This window comes from Ambystoma mexicanum, chromosome 6q (genome assembly GCF_040938575.1).
Source record: "Ambystoma mexicanum isolate Mex_15411 chromosome 6q, UKY_AmexF1_1, whole genome shotgun sequence".
NCBI classification, from domain to species: Eukaryota; Metazoa; Chordata; class Amphibia; order Caudata; family Ambystomatidae; genus Ambystoma; species Ambystoma mexicanum.
Window position 1 is genome coordinate 445,222,400 of NC_090937.1, and position 16,584 is coordinate 445,238,983.

Consider the following 16,584-nt stretch of genomic DNA (forward strand, 5'->3'; position numbering starts at 1 on the left):
GTCAATGTAATCCCTTTTTAAAGAGTCTGCGGCACCCCTCCCACATCAAAGCTTGAAGACCACAGGGGTCGAAACTGAGACTTGAGCAGGAGCTAAAAGCAGGTCCTGGGTATTGGGCATCACAAGTAAGAAGGATCTACTTCGGTACAACCAGGAGCTAGTACACGGCGCACTGAAATGTTTATTTGTGCATGAGATGCATACACTAAATTTTTGTCTAATGTATTTCCATTCTTCTTTAAATGTCCATCAGATGTATCCTTTATTCACCATTATAACAAACAGTAAATATCACATGTTTGTATGGTGTCAGTCAGTTGACCTGGGGAGACACAAGTAGCTCCTGGTAACTGATTGTTTCAAGCTAACCAGGGTCTCCTAGGCTAGAAGCAGGAGCTAAATAGCTCAGAGCAATTTCGAACCCTGAGACCATTTGGGCCAGGACGGGATCCAAATCGACGCAAGATCTAGGGATTCCATGTGTAGCCTATTTTGCAACATTATAAGATGCATTCTAACTTACAATACCAGTCTGTTAGTCCAAGATCGCATTTTAGAATACTGAAGGGGGGATACACTGGCATGTGGGATTGGCTGTCATATCTTGCTTATGTGAAGATCCAATCAAACACTGAATATATTCGGCATACAAAATGCATTTAGATTTTACATTTTCTTAAATCGAACCAGCATTGAAAGTCTACAAGGATTCGGGATGGACACATTTTTTATCTTCGATTTGAGGAAGCTCTTACTAAAGAGTTAAGAGCGAAACGCACACAGACAAAAAAAAACATGAATAAACACAAACTAACAGCTAAACCCGATTTCAATCTCCCCAGTGACCCCACCAAGAAAGTAAGAGTCCAGAGTTAGCTGGCAGGTATGCAACTGGCCAGATACTCATTCATCCACGTAATGGGGTCATTTTAATTTCAAGAGTAAATTACACAGAGGGGACCATTCACATTTGCACTCCCATGCAAAATGTCCCATGCGTGCGATTTTAATTATGTCCATCAGGCAGTGTACAGCAAACAAAGACGCCTTCACATCTTTGTTTTCCACTAAGTGTTGGAAAAAAGCGTAAATGCCAACAGCAACTAAAGATTGCGTGTAGTATTTACAATGGATTCGTAATGAATCTGCCTGCTGTTTCCATGTGTAAAAAGCAGGCAGATTCCAAAAAACGCCATTAGTTTAATACTAGCATGATAATGTTTGCTGGCGTTAAAATGTGCACTGCTTTCAGGAGAAGCAGGGATGCATTACAGACACGGATAGTCTGTTCAGGGCCCCGTCTGCCTGAACAAAAAAAGGCCCTGGGATCGGAAAACAAGGTGTAAAAGCAGACATTAATGTGCAGACCCTGTTTCTACACATGTTAACCCATGTTGGGGACTTGGAAAATGACCCTCAAAGTCTCTCAGCTTCACCCTCAACTCTTCATTTAAGACCCCTATCACTAAAAAAACCTCGAATGATATGTTGCCTGCTCTATTTTGTAAACTCAAGCCGATACTCCCTGGTAACAACGGATCCTTAGCTTTTACCAAGATGGACGCTAGCAAAGCTCTTTTGACAGCCATCCCATCATCAACTCCGACCCCTCTCAAAGCCATCCACCACTCATCTGCATGGCTGTCAACCACATCAGCAATCCTGCGAGAAGTATGCTGCCTCTCACTTCAAGCATGCGTCACCCTTAGAACTGCTTGCATCACATTCCAAGCAATGACAGGCAGCATACTTCTCGCAGGACTGCTGATGTGGTTGAAAGCCATGCAGCTGAGTGCTGGATGGCTTTGAGAGGGGGAGGAGTTGAGTTCCGGCTCCAAAATCAAGTACTGCAGCAAGGAAAAACATGGAAAAGAGGATTTATTTCTGCTACACAGCCAGAATCTTTAGCAGCCTGCATTGGGCAATCTCCCCACAGAATCAGTTCAGCTAGGAAATGAAAAAGCTCACTGAGCCCAAAACACACTGCCACACACTGCCATCAAATGATACATTGCTCGCCCCTTGTACAGCTTCATTCTGTGCGAATAAGGTTTGCACTAAGAATCCATATATGGACCTCCAAAAGCTAACACGATGCAGTGAAGACATCAGCAAGCATTAAGGGTCAACCACTGGCCACAAGACATCTTTGTAAAAAACATGTTAGGCTACCAATTACCCTTTTCTTTTCTTCTCCAGAGGCTTTCAGAGCATCCAAATTGTTGTATTTCCCCAATTCCTCTGTCATTTGGAGTATTTTGTCCTTCAGGGAACTCAGCTCAGAATTTATTTTACTTTCCAGTTGTTCCACCTTCTGCAGGTCTTGCTGCAAGCGTTGACTTTCTAATTAACACAAACATATTTCATAATTATTAGAAACATTTAAATACATTCTATACACTTAAAGAAAATGCACGTTTTCCTTCCATGTTTCGCCCATTAACACATAATGTACACACCTTTGAAAAATGAAATATTGTATTCAGTTTCACACTTGGGCCATGGGAGAGACATGGTCATGTGAGGCCTAGCCATTAGTGACTTGTGAAGCAATGGAGCATCTGTGTAAAGGAAAACTTTCATACTCACAAGGTAACGTCACAGCAGTTCCATGCCAGCAACAGTGTACCAGTACATTCCTCGTGTTAGGGTATCCCAGAGATTGCAATGCCCCAAAAATTCAAAAGTCCATAGATCGACCCAACATCAATCCCTCAGTATTACCTTCAACAAAACCAAGACATCCTGTGTGCGCCCTTAACCTGTGCCATTTAGACATAGCATTGAGAAATGACATCCCAGACCTTTGTAATTCATAGCACTGCCAGGTCAGTACCATTCCAATGAAGATGCAGTAATGTCTATAAAACCAAACCATATGTAGATGCATTCAGATTATCTGTCCTGTGGGAGACATCATTAAGGATCTATGTGATTACCACGACCCCCAGAATTCCGAAGGCTGAAAAATGCTGACTTTTATTTTTTCCTTTTTATTCCTCCAACCCTCTTTACACCACATACATATGCTAGGGGAGACCCCCCTGCACCCAACACTACTATTATATCCCATACCCACCCACATATATATGTGGTCTAAGGGGGGGGGGGTCGAAAAAAGTCGGGATTTCGGGAGTCGGAATTCTTTTTTTTCCGAAGAAAAACCTCGGTTCTCATCAACGTTGATTGTTTGGAGACCTTTAAATGTGGTGACTGGTACATAAGTGACCAATGTGTACAGTTTATTGGGAGAATCTTCATCCTCGTTACGTTTCCTTGACAAACGCACACGCATATGATATGGAACATTCCTGACCCCTCTAGCCCAAACTGCTTTGTTTAATCTGGGGTCAATGCGAACATCTGGAGTCCCCATCTCTTTAACAGCAAATTTCCGGATTGCCTTCAGGGCACGAGGTGCACGTCTCTTGAAGCCTATTCCATGGATTTGCTTGTGGACATTGATGGTGTATTCCTAGTTACCACCTCGTTGATGGCAGACCTGCCTTTCTTCTTCTCACCCCCTTTCTTTGCAGGAGCCATCTTGCTAGGGAGCCAATGACGGAAAGCAGGAGTCGGAATTCTGAGGGCGACATTTTGGGCCATTAACCATCATTAATATCCTGAAACGGCTACGAAAGGGATACCCATGATTGACTTCTTTAACACCCTTACATAATTGTCACAATAACCAGGAAGAAAACAGAGCACTTTATGGAGGACAATTGAACGAGGCAATGGGATTACAAATAGCTGTGCACAGTCTTGTCATGTACAGAGCTTTACAGAGAAGAAGAAATAAAAGTGGAACAGAAAATATTGTTGCTGACCAGTGTCTTAAATTGATGGGTTACACAAAGCGGTGCGCATGAGATTTACAGAATAAAGATGCATAGAACAGGGTCCAGATATTATTTGCAGTTACGTCATTGCAAAGCAGGGGTTTAATGGCATACACTGATGGTGTGGGATGTGTATAGAGGCTTGCAGTGGACAAGCCTAGTAGTTGGCTAAAATGAGCATTTGAATAGAAAAGACTTTAGCAGATGGTGAAATGGAGAAAAAAAAGTCTAATCCCAGGCAGAAGTCGGATAGGGGCTGATCCATAATGTTGGGATAATTGCAGAGAAATCTTGTGCTATGTTTCTAAATTCATTCAAAACTGCAATATCGAGACAGTGGGAATCTCCTCTACCCTTTGCTGAAGCTCTGGCAGGGGAAAGCATTGATGTCCCATAAAATGGTTGATCCGCTGAAAGAGCTTTGAAAGTGAGAGGAATATTTTGAAGGGGATGTGTCATGTAAAAGCAAGCTATTGGAGGTTAATTAGAGATGGGGGGTGTCATTTTAATTGCTAGATCCACAAACTGGACACACCGCAAGGTGCAACATTGATTGCTTTGAGGGTAACCAAGGATAGGAAGAGATCATGAAGAGGAACAAGTTACTTACCCCATGTAACGTTCTTTTGACTGGATGCTCCTCCTGAGTATTCCTTAGCTTTTGATATTTCCAATATATAGCTTTGCTGGTTCGGAATTTTTTTATCAGCATGGGGGGTGCTGTGCGTCAATGCCTGTTGACCCAATGTCCCTTGGAGGCAGCCGTCTCGATGTCGACGTCACCAAAGGGTATATGTAGCACGTGCAGCGCCCACTGCTTCAGTTCTGTTTTTACAAGTGAAGGATTTATCTTAGACCTGACGGTTACTCCTCCTGAGACAGCGCAGACTGTAATCGCAAGGGAAATTCTACTGCGGGGTAGGTTGGGAGGGCCGATAAGGAATACGTGGGAGGATCAACCAGTCGAAAGAACTTTACCATGGGGAAGTAACTTGTTCTTCAAATGGATTGTGTCCTCCCACGTATTGCTTAACTTTTGATACACTCCCAAAGCAGTTTTTAGCTTTACTGGAGGAGAGAGTCAGAATTTAATATGACAATTAAATAGTTTTCATGGGTGTGTGTGCACGGAATTCAACACTACTTTACCAAATATAGTTTCCCTACCTGAGGAAGAGCATAAACTATAATGTTTGGTGGAAGTATGTACAGACGACCATGTGGAAGTCGCACAGAGGTCCTTTATTGATACTCCCCTCTGTAAAACAGAGGAAGTTGCCATACCTCTGGTCGAATGAGCCCGTAGTCCTCCTGGAGGATCCTTTCCCACCAGTCTGTAGCATTCTGATATTGCCAATATATTCCATCTAGATAATGTCTGTTTGGTTATTGCATACCCAATTTGTGGATTGTACGTCTAGAGCAATTCCTGACTATCAATCAGGTAAACATGCGCATTACTGTACTCGCCGCCATAGCTCTGCTGATACTGTCAGCAGAGTCAAAACCAGTCTGGAGGGATTTGCACATCGCTGTTAAAGTATATTTCACATAATACTGCTTGATAACGGACATTGGCCGAAGCGCATTCGCATCGCACTGAAAATCGCATTTAAACGAACCTGAATAAGGCTGACTATGCCATCATTTTTGTCACGAAGTCCAGAATCCAAGGCGCAGGAGCGACGCAGTACCAACCACCCCCACTTTGGTCGTGGAGCCCGCAAGTCGGAGCTTACACGGGTTTCCTGGACCAGAGCAGGGAAGGAGGGTTAGGGTCTCGATGATTGGATAGGTAGGGGGAATTAGGTAAACCGGATTGAGGGTGAGGTAGAGGTTATGGGTGGGAATGGGGAGTTCTACAGGGAAAGTTTGGTTGCTGCTTACTTGTGTTCTGGTGTTCCCAGCCCTTACTAGCTACTTGTACATTAGCACCAATTTGCACATAAGAACAGTTTAACTCTGCCTAACCCTAAGTCACCGGAACAGTACAGGAGTTAGCATGCAACTTAGCTCTGGTCTTCTGTGTCCTGTCCATGAAGAGCAGTCACGTCCTTGGCACGTCTGAAGGGTTGTTTCTCAAAAGGTCCAAGCTAAAAGAAATTAACAAGCATTAGAACATGCCCTCTGTTATTATCTGCATTCACCTCATGCAGACTCACTCACACAGACACACTCTCTAATGCCCCCCTCAAGACCTGTATAGTGCTATTGCACTATGCTACGCAAGCGATCTCCTTGCAGATCCCTGCAAACATGTTCAAATGCACAAGCGATCTTCCTGCAGACCCTCGTGATCGATTTGTGCCCCAAAACTGTGGCAGGTGTCTCCGGTGCTGTGTTTTCGCCTCACGGATCTGCTATGGTCTCCAAGAGGCGGAAACACCCCAAATGACAAAACGCCCGCACAGGTCAATGTATCCCAAAAGAATGCCGCCGGCACATTGAGCGCCGAAGCTCTAAGCACTTAGCTTTTTCGTAGCGGTGCAGGGGCTCTGGGGTGGCAAGCAATCGCCCCCTGCACTTCCCCCTCGATCCCTTTGGGCCCTGAACAAAGAGGAGTACTTATCTCGTGTGGGCGAGGGGCCGGGCTGCTGCTCGGGTGGGGCTGGGCCCCTCGCGTGTAGTTTTGCTGGAGCTCCGGTCCACACGTCTTGTCGGCATGGAGTCTCAAGCGCAAGCCCCGTGCTCGGGGCTCTGCGCATGCGCGATGGGGCGGCCGCGCCCATCCTGGTTCCTGATTGGCCCAAAACGTCCCTGGGCATGCTGGGGATTGTAGTCCTTTGGCGCCGGCTGCTGGGAAACGCAGTCTTTAGACCCTTTCTCCTGCACATGGGGCAAAGCAGCCTTTTGTATGGTTGCATCTTTGTTTGTCTTTCCCCTCCAGTGCCCAAAACAGTACCCACAACACCCCTACGTCTAGCCTGTCCTTGTCTCTGCCTACCTGAGTCCCTGACAATTTTAGAATCATACGCTATTTTGTTTAACTCCTGTTTTTGCCTCATGTTAAACTTTGTGTTTTCAGCTGCAGCAGGGAAAAATGAACTTTGTACTGTGTCAATGCAGATAAACACGTTGTGGCTGCTGAGAGTGGATTGTTTGTCCCGAACTAAGAAACTTTGGAGCTAAACTAGAGTTGAACTGAGCAGTCATTTAGATGTTTTCTATACAACAGTGTCATCCCTGTTCAAACAGTGCAACAGAATGCTGAATAGCTGAAAGCGTGTGCCTTTGCAGAAATCCTTTGTGTTTGTTTCTTGAAACTGGACTTACTTTAAGCTTGAACACAAATGTTACCATTGTGTTATGTGTGCAGAAAAACATGTCTAGTGTTTGAGGAAAACATTGATTCTGTATTAGTTATGTGAACTGGCTATGAACCCTTAATTAATAAGTAATGTGGAGAAGGGCTGGACGATGTAACCGGGAATGTGGCCAAGTGTATAAATACCTGTGTCTTTGTAATGTCCAGCACTCTCTCCCCTCACGGTGTCTGCTGGTACACACTGCGAGGCGTTTGAGAGCCAGATAGCTATCTGTCAATAAAATTGTACATGTACTTCTGAACTTGTGACTGGCGTATTTCATTTTTGGTGGTACTAAGCCTCGATATTTCCTTTGGTCTTTCAATCGCATCTTTTCCCTCCTAGACTAGGTTTAAAAACCCATCTCGCTCTTCCCCTTCGGTGATATGGTCAGCCGCCATGGATATGCACTCCCAACGGGTGTGGGTGAGCCTTCCCAACGTGCAAGTGGCATTTGCAGATTTCAGGGCCATACTTCCAGCCGAAACATTTTTTTTGGCTAGGGCGTAGTAAAGCTCATCATCCCTATCCGGAGGGATTGTAGGGTAGGCATTTTGTCTACTGGTTGAGGTAGCTGCTTGAACCACTATGCAGCAACTTAGAAGTAAAGAAAAGCATGCACGTAGACACATGACGAATGCTGAGAAAGCACCATTGCATGATCAGCAGAAACAGTCAGAATCTATTAGAAGTATTGATAGGGCTTTCCAACTTGATGTGCAAAGAATATATCTGTCTCAGAATTTTCATACGTCAGATGAATTAATTAATAAATTGTTGAATGAACGTAGAACTGTTTCCACTGCATCGCCTCTTAATGTACCTCCTCCCGTTGTTGTGCCTCTTCCTGTTGTAGTTTCTCTTCCTGTTGTTGTTCCTCCTCCTGCACCTCCACACTTACCGACAGTTGCTGTCTCCTTAATTCCGTCTGCACCGCCAGCGGTATTGCCTCTGTTACCTATTGATTCCTTACCAAGTGGTTCTTCTCCACCTTTAGTAGTTGAAGGGGACGGGAGTTGATTCAAGAATAGTGACTCGTGGTACAGTATCTAAAGCTAGAAAAAAGAGAATTGCATAAATTGGCTAAAAAGTACATAGAAGAGGGCGAAGAATCAGCTGTTTTAGTTGCGATTTCTGTCCAAGGGGATATTTTGATAGAACAGATGGGAACGCATTTAGCTGATGTATGGAGTGATTTGATGGATATGAATGTCCCACAGGGGTTGAGGGATTTGAATGTCTTTGCCCGCACAAGGGACACTGCGGAGAAAGTACATGAGCATGTAGAGAAGGTATTTGAGTTGAAAATGGAGTTAGATTGGTTACAGAAAGATGAAATGGATGATAATGGACGGGAAGCTTCATATATGCAGAAACTATTTCTTCCTCCATTGAAACCAATGAGTGAAGAAATGCGCATTTGCATAAAAGACGCTCTTAGATGGATTTCAGATGTTTCAATTTCTCCCATTGAAGTGCATGACACGTTTAGTCAGTATGCTCCGGCAATGCAAAGGAAAGTGTTACAGGTGATGGTAGAGTATCTACAAGATGAATTTATGAAGAGAAAGGTTTGTTGTCCCGCCGATTTGATGGTCATTTATAAGAGAGCATTTTCGCCCGATACTGCTTTGACTACTTTATCACTTGATTTAGCCTTGTTGCTTTATAATCGTTCAAAATTTTCTACTTTACAATTGCCGATGAGGGAGCCCGGTGACCTGGTAATTCCGGAGGCGGAATTCTGTAAATCCCCATTCCCATTGAGTTCCATAGGATTCCATGGGAATGGGGACCATGGAAACACCGGTTCCGTCTATGACAGAGCCGGTGTTTCCATGTCCTATGTAGGCGGGTGGTGTTAATCCTGCCAGGTCAGACCTGGCGGGAGTGACACCTCCCGCCTGCAGGACTCTGAATCAGCCAGTCCGGAAACAACGGTGGTGGTGGTTTTACCGCCACCATACTTTCCGGACCAGCAGGGTCGTAATGAGGCCCTATGACTTCTGAGAGCGCTTGGCAAGCGAAATCACAATCTGAAGTGTTACATATGGCTCAATACTATGAGAATAAGGTTAATACAGAGAAGGAGAAGGCAGAAAAGAGGAAGGGGGGGGGCTTGAAAACTAGAGTATTATTGCAGCAAATAGCTAGAGGAGCCAGGGTGGGAATACACAGTTTAGAGGCCAATTTACACCACAGGGTAATGCACAATTGGGTCCTGTACACATGAACCAATGTGTATATTGTCGACAGGAAGGTCATTGGCGAGCAAAATTCCCGATCCTTCAGCAGAAATCAAATAGCACATATGGTGCCATGGGTAGATGATCCAGAGGCCGTCCTGGGATAGGGGGTCCAGGCAGAAGTCACTTTGCACAGAATCAACAGACACCTTCACAAGATAATCAGCAACAAAGTGTTAATAGTGGGAACATTTTCGATAATCCTTCAACTGTCTATTTTCCTGAGGATTTTGCAATTGATAATATACTGTTCCATTAGGACAGCCCGAAGCAAAGTCTGGAACCGGTACCTATTCCCGTCGATCAAAAAGGGCCCTATGTTGAAATGAAGGTGGGGAATAGGGAGCATCTATTCTTGATAGATACGAGAGCACAGAAGTGTTCTCTATTGATCATTCATGGGTTCCAGATATTCCACTGTAAGGACAGAACAACATTTCTGCTACGCCAGTGGTTAGTCCGGTCTCTCAGCCGGTACCGATTTCACTGGGGCCGTTTACTGATTTTTGTCTATTTCTATTGATGACAAATTGTGGTGAAAATTTGTTGGGATTAAATGTATAGAAAGAATTGAATGCTGTAATTTACTGTTCTCCGGATGAAGTGCATTTAACGATTTCACCTCAACAAACTTCCGTTCCACAATTTTTGTCTAGACCTTTACCAACTGAATTGAATAAGGTTCCGACATGTCTATGGGTAGTTAATGATAATGACGTCAGCATTCTATACATTGAACCAGTTAAAATTGTGTTGAAACCGGGTGTTAAATTGCAGCGTATTCCGCAGTATAAGATTTCTGTTGAAGGTGAACATGCCTTGAAGAGTATTATTTCTGATTTTGTACACATTGGTGTGATTGAGGAAATTGCAGGGAGCGTGTGTAACAGTCCGATTCTACCAGTTTATAAGAAAGGGGATAATGCGATTCCTTTTCGTATCATTATTGACTTGCGCGCCATTAATAAGGTTGTTGCTCCACAGTTTCCGATTGTACCTGATGTTACTACAATATTAACTATGATTCCAGCCACAGTTACACATTTTAGTGTTGTGGATTTCAAAAACACTTTTTTCAGTATTCCTGTACAAGTTGAAAGTAGATATTTGTTCGCGTCCATCCTAGGGGGACGCTCGTTTACATTCATTTGTGTGCCACAAGGGTACACTGAGAGTCCAAGCATTTATAGTAGAGCGTTAAAAGAACAGCAAGATACGCTTAAGTTACCTTCTACTTGCACATTGTTGCAGTACATTGACGATCTACTTCTAGCTGCTGATTCTGAAGTTGCTTGCAAAGAAGGCACTGTGTTGCTGCTTATTCACCTAGCAGAACATGGGCATAAGGCTTCATTGAAAAAGTTTCAGTATTGTCAACAGGAGGTCGCCTATTTAGGCCATCTCCTGTCGAAGGAGGGAAGAAGACTGACACCTGAATGGATACAAAGCATGTCTAATATGTCTGTCCCAAATACACAGAAAGAGGTCAGAGCTTTAATAGGCATGGCTTCATACTGTAGACATTGGATAAGAATTTTTCATTAATGATAAAACCTATGTTGGCATTGACAAAGAAGGGCATTTCTTTGCCTTTACCATGGAACATGGATTGCCAGAATGCTTTTGACCTGCTCAAGGCTGCGTTGTGTTCAGCACCGGTTTTGGGCACACCAAATTATGAAAGGATCTTTGTGTTTTATGTGCATGAATGTGATGGATGTGCTTTGGCTGTTTTGGCACAGGAACATGGGGACAAGAATAGACTGTGCGGTTATTTTTCCTCCACGTTAGACCCTGGTGCATGCGCTTTGCCGAGATGTTTGAGAGCTGTAGCTGCTGCCGCAGCATCTGTGAAACAAAGTGAGGGTATGGTTTTAGGTCATTCTTTAACCGTGATTGTACCCCACTCCGTAGACGTTCTATTCAACAGAAAGCAGACGCAACATCTCACATCAGCACGGCTTACGCAATTACCACATTAAGCACTATTGTGTAAACCAAACGAATTCCGCATAATTCTGCGCAGCCTGCAGAGATTATTGTGTTAACCAGAGCCTGTGAACTTTCTGAAGGGCCTAGTGTGAATATATATACAGATAGCCAATATGCCTTCAGGGTAGTTCACAACTTTGGTCGACTATGGGCTGAGAGAGGTTTCTTGACCTTGCATGGAACAAAGATTCAGCATGGTACTTTAATAGTTCGGTTACTTTCAGCACTTGCGCTTCCTACACAGTTAGCAAAAATGAAGTGTGCCGCTCACCAGAAAGTGACAGACGATATAGAAAAAGGAAACGCTTTTGCTGACAGAATAGCCAAACAGACTACCACTGATTTGCATTAAAAAATGTATGTGTTAGATCCAACAAAAGGGGTCACTGACACTTGTATGGTAGACAAAGGGATTAGCTGTATAAAAGAAATTCAGGCTGACGCTACTCCAGATGAAATAGAACAGTGGGCTGAGGGTCCAGCGGGCTTAGATGATGAGGGTTGTTGGGCGGATAATGAAAAACAAAGATGGATGCTACCCAATGCCTATGTTAATGCTATGGTGGCCATGGCTCATGGTCCAACACATATATGTGCTAAAAAGATTTGCAAACAGTTAGATCCTGTCTCGTATAATACTAATATTCAGAAAACTGCTGAGCGTTTTGTCCATAGTTGCATGATATGCTTGCAACATAATATTGGGAAAGGAACACCAGCACCGAAGGGTAGTTTTGCCCCCCCTCCATACCTTTTGAGGTGATTCATTTTGATTTTATTGAGATGGAATGTTGTCAAAACTATAAAATGTTTTAGTCGTCATCTGCGCCTTCAGTAAATGGGTTGAGGCTTTTCCACTAAAAGATGGCACAGCAATGTTAATGGCGAAAACCGTGTTTAAGGAATATTTTCCTAGGTTTGGCTTGCCGAGAGTCATTTGATACTGGCCATTTTATTGCTGCTGTCATCCTGCAAGTCTGTACGGGATTACAGACTGATAAACGGTTCCACTCGGCCAGGCACGCTAGGAGTGCCGGTCTTGTGGAACGCAATAGCGGAATCTTAAAGAACAAAATAGCGAAAGTGTGCGCAAATAGTAACTTGAAATGGCCTGACACTTTGCCAATAGCCTTATTATCAATGCGGACGACCGCACATTCAAAGACAGGGCTCTCCCACTATGAAATCATAATGGGAAGATGAGCAAACGTGTGGAATGTTCCAAAACCCAAACTGTTAAAAGAAATCCAGTATCCGCTTCTGTCTGATTACTGTGACCAGTTGACTCAAAACTTGTATTTGATTCATCAACAGGTGCGTGCAGCCCTCCCTGTAAAATACGAGGGTCCTCGTCATCGACTTTGACCTGGCCAGTGGGTCCTACTGAAAAACTTTGAGAGGGTCTCCTATCTACCACCGCATTGGAGAGGACCGCATCAAATCCTTTTGGACACGCAGACCGCTGTACGAGTGACCAGCAAGAAGCATTGGATCCACGCGACGCATTTATAGAGGATTCCTTTTCCTCTGCCCTACAATAAAGGGGAGGAGAAGTGAATTGGTGATCTTGATGCTCACAACGAGCTTGGTCTGATCGACACCAAGGGTGTCACGGAAATCCTTCCTGAGCCTGTGGGGCCTGGGGAGACTGCTGTTTCTTCTACGGAAATCCTTCCTGAGCCCATGGGGCCTGGGGAGATTGTTGCTTCTTCTTCAAATTCTTCTTCACCGTCGATCAATCTTGCTTCTGCTTCTTCATTGTCTTACGGAAACAACGACATTTTGTTCACCGACCATACCGTACCTGGTGTCTCAAGGTATGATCTGCGACCATGGAATCAGATTTAGATTTAGAGTTGCTGACATTACATGAATGTAAATAGAATTGGAAAGTGCAGCTAGGCTGTGCCCACAAGAAACCACAGTTGAGCCAGTCCTTCGTCGTTCCTCTGCTGCATAACTAAAAAGCGGGTACCGGCAAAGTTACCTTCAATCAACATAAGCTACGTGGTCAGGTGCCACCCACAGAGGAACTAAAAAAAAAGCCTAACAGTGAGGCTTCTTAATGGATGCTGAGAAACTATGCCTATTTTACAGGCCACTCGTACAAAAAGGGATGCTGGTCACTTTTCTGATGGTAAATCTGCTCTTCAAGGGTCATGGTCCCCTAAGATCAAATGGTCACTGGTCACAATAGTAGCTTGTTTAATAATCACATTAATATTCGGGTTCTGGTATTTGGAAAATGCACATCTGCTTGATGTTTTGTTACCGAATGCAAGTATCTCCACTGTGTCTCCACCTTATGTACATTTGCACACTCTTCCTCCTCGAGACCTCCAACACAGACGGGGTTATCATAATTACACTCTTTTGATGAACATGAATGCAACCCATGCGATTTTGAATAAAACAAATTACTGGGTGTGTTCGCATTTGCCACAACATGGGGAAAAGGGACTAGGCTGATATATAAATCCTCTCCCTTTAACTACTGCTTGCTACACTTCACTTAGGGCATTATTCTTTGGCTGATGGAACGATAGTGTCACTGGGAATTTTGATGGGACTAATCTTAACAAATTTGAAAAGCGAGTTTTAACACCTTTAGGATGTTCTTCGTTTGCAAATAGGAGCAAGCTGAATGTTGCTTCTATTAGGCCTTCTGACAGACTCTCTAGACCTTTTCAGTCGTTGATTACCTTCAAAATAGCTCCCGTAGGTAATAGGGATGGCATGCCTCCTTCCTATACCATCAACCATAGTCCAAACTCCGTTCCATTCTGCATACAAATAGAGGGTTCCCAACGAATGGGTATATTTGAGGGATGTACGAATATTGCAGTACTAACTAGTGAAGATAGACCTTTGTATGTAGGAGATCCTGTGTACTTTGTCTGTGGCAATGAAGCCTATCCGTGGTTACCCAGCGATTGGGAGGGTACTTGTAATTTGGGTAAATTGTTGCCCGGAGTATATATCGCCACCACTGCTGAAGTCTCTAAAACTCGTCCCAGGTGAGATGAGAATGGTGATACTCCTTCACAAGTCTTGGGTGATGTTGCCAAATCCTTTGTGACATTCTGGGGACAGATAATGAATTCCGAAGATATTAGAACATTGGCAAGAGTATTGGAAAAAAACATCAATAGGCCCACTGACATTTTGTATAATATGATGCTAGAGCAAAAGGCTATTAGATTAGTGGCTCTCCAAAATAGGATGGTGTTAGACATCATTCAGCTGAGCGTGGTGGGGTATGCAAAATGGTGGGATCTGCATGTTGTGTTTTTGTACCCGACTCCTCCCACACCATATTTAAGGCAATTAAGAATTTACATGTCTTAAGTACTGAAGTACACGTTCCAGAGGGAAACTGTGATATTAGTACATGGTTCTGGGACTTGTTGCGATCTTGGGGTTGGAAAATCTTTGCAGTCTTAATGGTAATCCTTGGCATTTTTCTGTTCTGCTGTTGTTGCATACAATGTCAGCCTGTCATTTGTTCTATGATAGGAGGAAGTTGGGCAGACACATATGCCCGAGAAAATTACTAATGCCTTAGTAATGCAGAATATTACCATCAAGGAGTTAATGGCGATTAATGTCTCCGGAAATAGTGATTCGGGATGTTTAGACGATGATACATGGTCTTCGGATGATGCTAATGTTTAATGCTCTTGGCTTAGGCCAAAAGGAGGGCTTGTTAAAGTATATTTCACATAATACTGCTTGATAACGAACATTGGCCGAAGCGCATTTGCATCACACTGAAAATCGCATTTAAATGAACCTGAATAAGGCTGACTAGGCCGCCATTTTAGAATCATCCGCCATTTTGTTTAACTCCTGTTTTTGCCTCATGTCAAACTTTGTGTTTTCAGCTGCAGCAGGGAAAAATTAACTTTGCACTGTGTCAACGCAGATAAACATGTTGTGGCTGCTGAGAGTGGATTGTTTGTCCTGAAATAAGAAACCATGGCGCTAAACTAGAGTTGATCTGAGCAGTCATTTAGATGTTGTCTATACCAATAGTGTCATCCTTGTTCAAACAGTAGAACAGAATGCTGAACAGCTGAAACCGTGTGCCTTTGCAGAAATCCTTTGTGTTCGTTTCTTGAAACTGGACTTACTTTAAGCTTGAAAACAAATGTTACCATTGTGTTATGTGTGCAGAAAACCATGTCTGGTGTTTGAGGAAAACATTGATTCTGTATTAGTTATGTGAACTGGCTATGAACCCTTAATTAATAAGTAATGTGGAGAAGGGCTGGACGATGTAACCGGGAATGTGGCCAACTGTATAAATACCTGTGTCTTTGTAATGTACAGCACTCTCTCCCCTCACAGTGTTTGCTGGTACACACTGCGAGGTGTTTGAGAGCCAGATAGCTATATGTCAATAAAATTGTACATGTACTTCTGAACTCGTGACTGGCGTATTTCATTTTTGGTGGTACTAAGCCTCGATATTTCTTTTGGCCTTTCAATCGCATCTTTCCCTCCTTGACTATGTTTAAAAACCCATCTCGCTCTTCCCCTTCGGGGAAATTTTCTGAGTGCTCGGCGGGGACGCCAGGGGGGGCAAGGAAAGGAGCAACACGTTGGGGGACAGAAAAATTTGAGGAATCAATTTAAATTGGAAAAGCGCAAGAAACGAAAACGTGGTTTCGATCCCTGCATTGGCCACTTTGTCATTTGGCAAAGCCCACGCTGGACACATCGCCCGCAATTTTCAGTGGGCAGCAAAGGAAACATACGCTTGGAGAAAGTGGCACAAATGCAAGACCATAAGCAGAAAAGGGCGGCACATTGAGGACAGAGTGGCGGAGGAGAGGGCAAAGAGAGCAATAGAATTCAAGGAATGGGCCAGAAAGGCGGAGAAGGATTTTGGGGCTCAGTGGGTGGCTGAGACACTCCGTGGAGCAGACAGAGAAAAGGAGATGTCACCACTGTTGATAGATGAAACCAGCGGCAGTGAATCAGAAGGGGCTGGAGATTAGGCCCTCCCGCAGGGACAGAAGAGGCGAAGGGAAGCACCCAGCACAACGGCAGGAGAAGCAGCAGAGGTCCCCAAGAAAAGAAGCAAGAAAGAGAAAAATACAGGTACTGTGAAAAGTAAAAACAAAATTAAGAAACGTATTGTTAATATGTTACGCACCTGCATGTCTGGTACAGGAAATTCGCCCAGGACCAGCA

The 16,584-nt window shown here is 43.9% G+C and overlaps 1 protein-coding gene and 1 pseudogene across 1 annotated transcript in view; both read right to left on the reverse strand.

Annotated features, from left to right (window-relative positions):
* Nucleotides 1-16,584, reverse strand: part of IFT74 (intraflagellar transport 74) — a 1,698,810-nt gene that overhangs the window by 174,073 nt on the left and 1,508,153 nt on the right. Inside the window, exon 17 of the mRNA XM_069630923.1 lies at nucleotides 2,180-2,343. Coding sequence (XP_069487024.1) covers nucleotides 2,180-2,343 — 164 coding nt within the window. The remainder of the gene's footprint in view (nucleotides 1-2,179; nucleotides 2,344-16,584) is intronic.
* LOC138515691 (large ribosomal subunit protein eL31-like) lies at nucleotides 2,528-3,569 on the reverse strand (annotated as a pseudogene).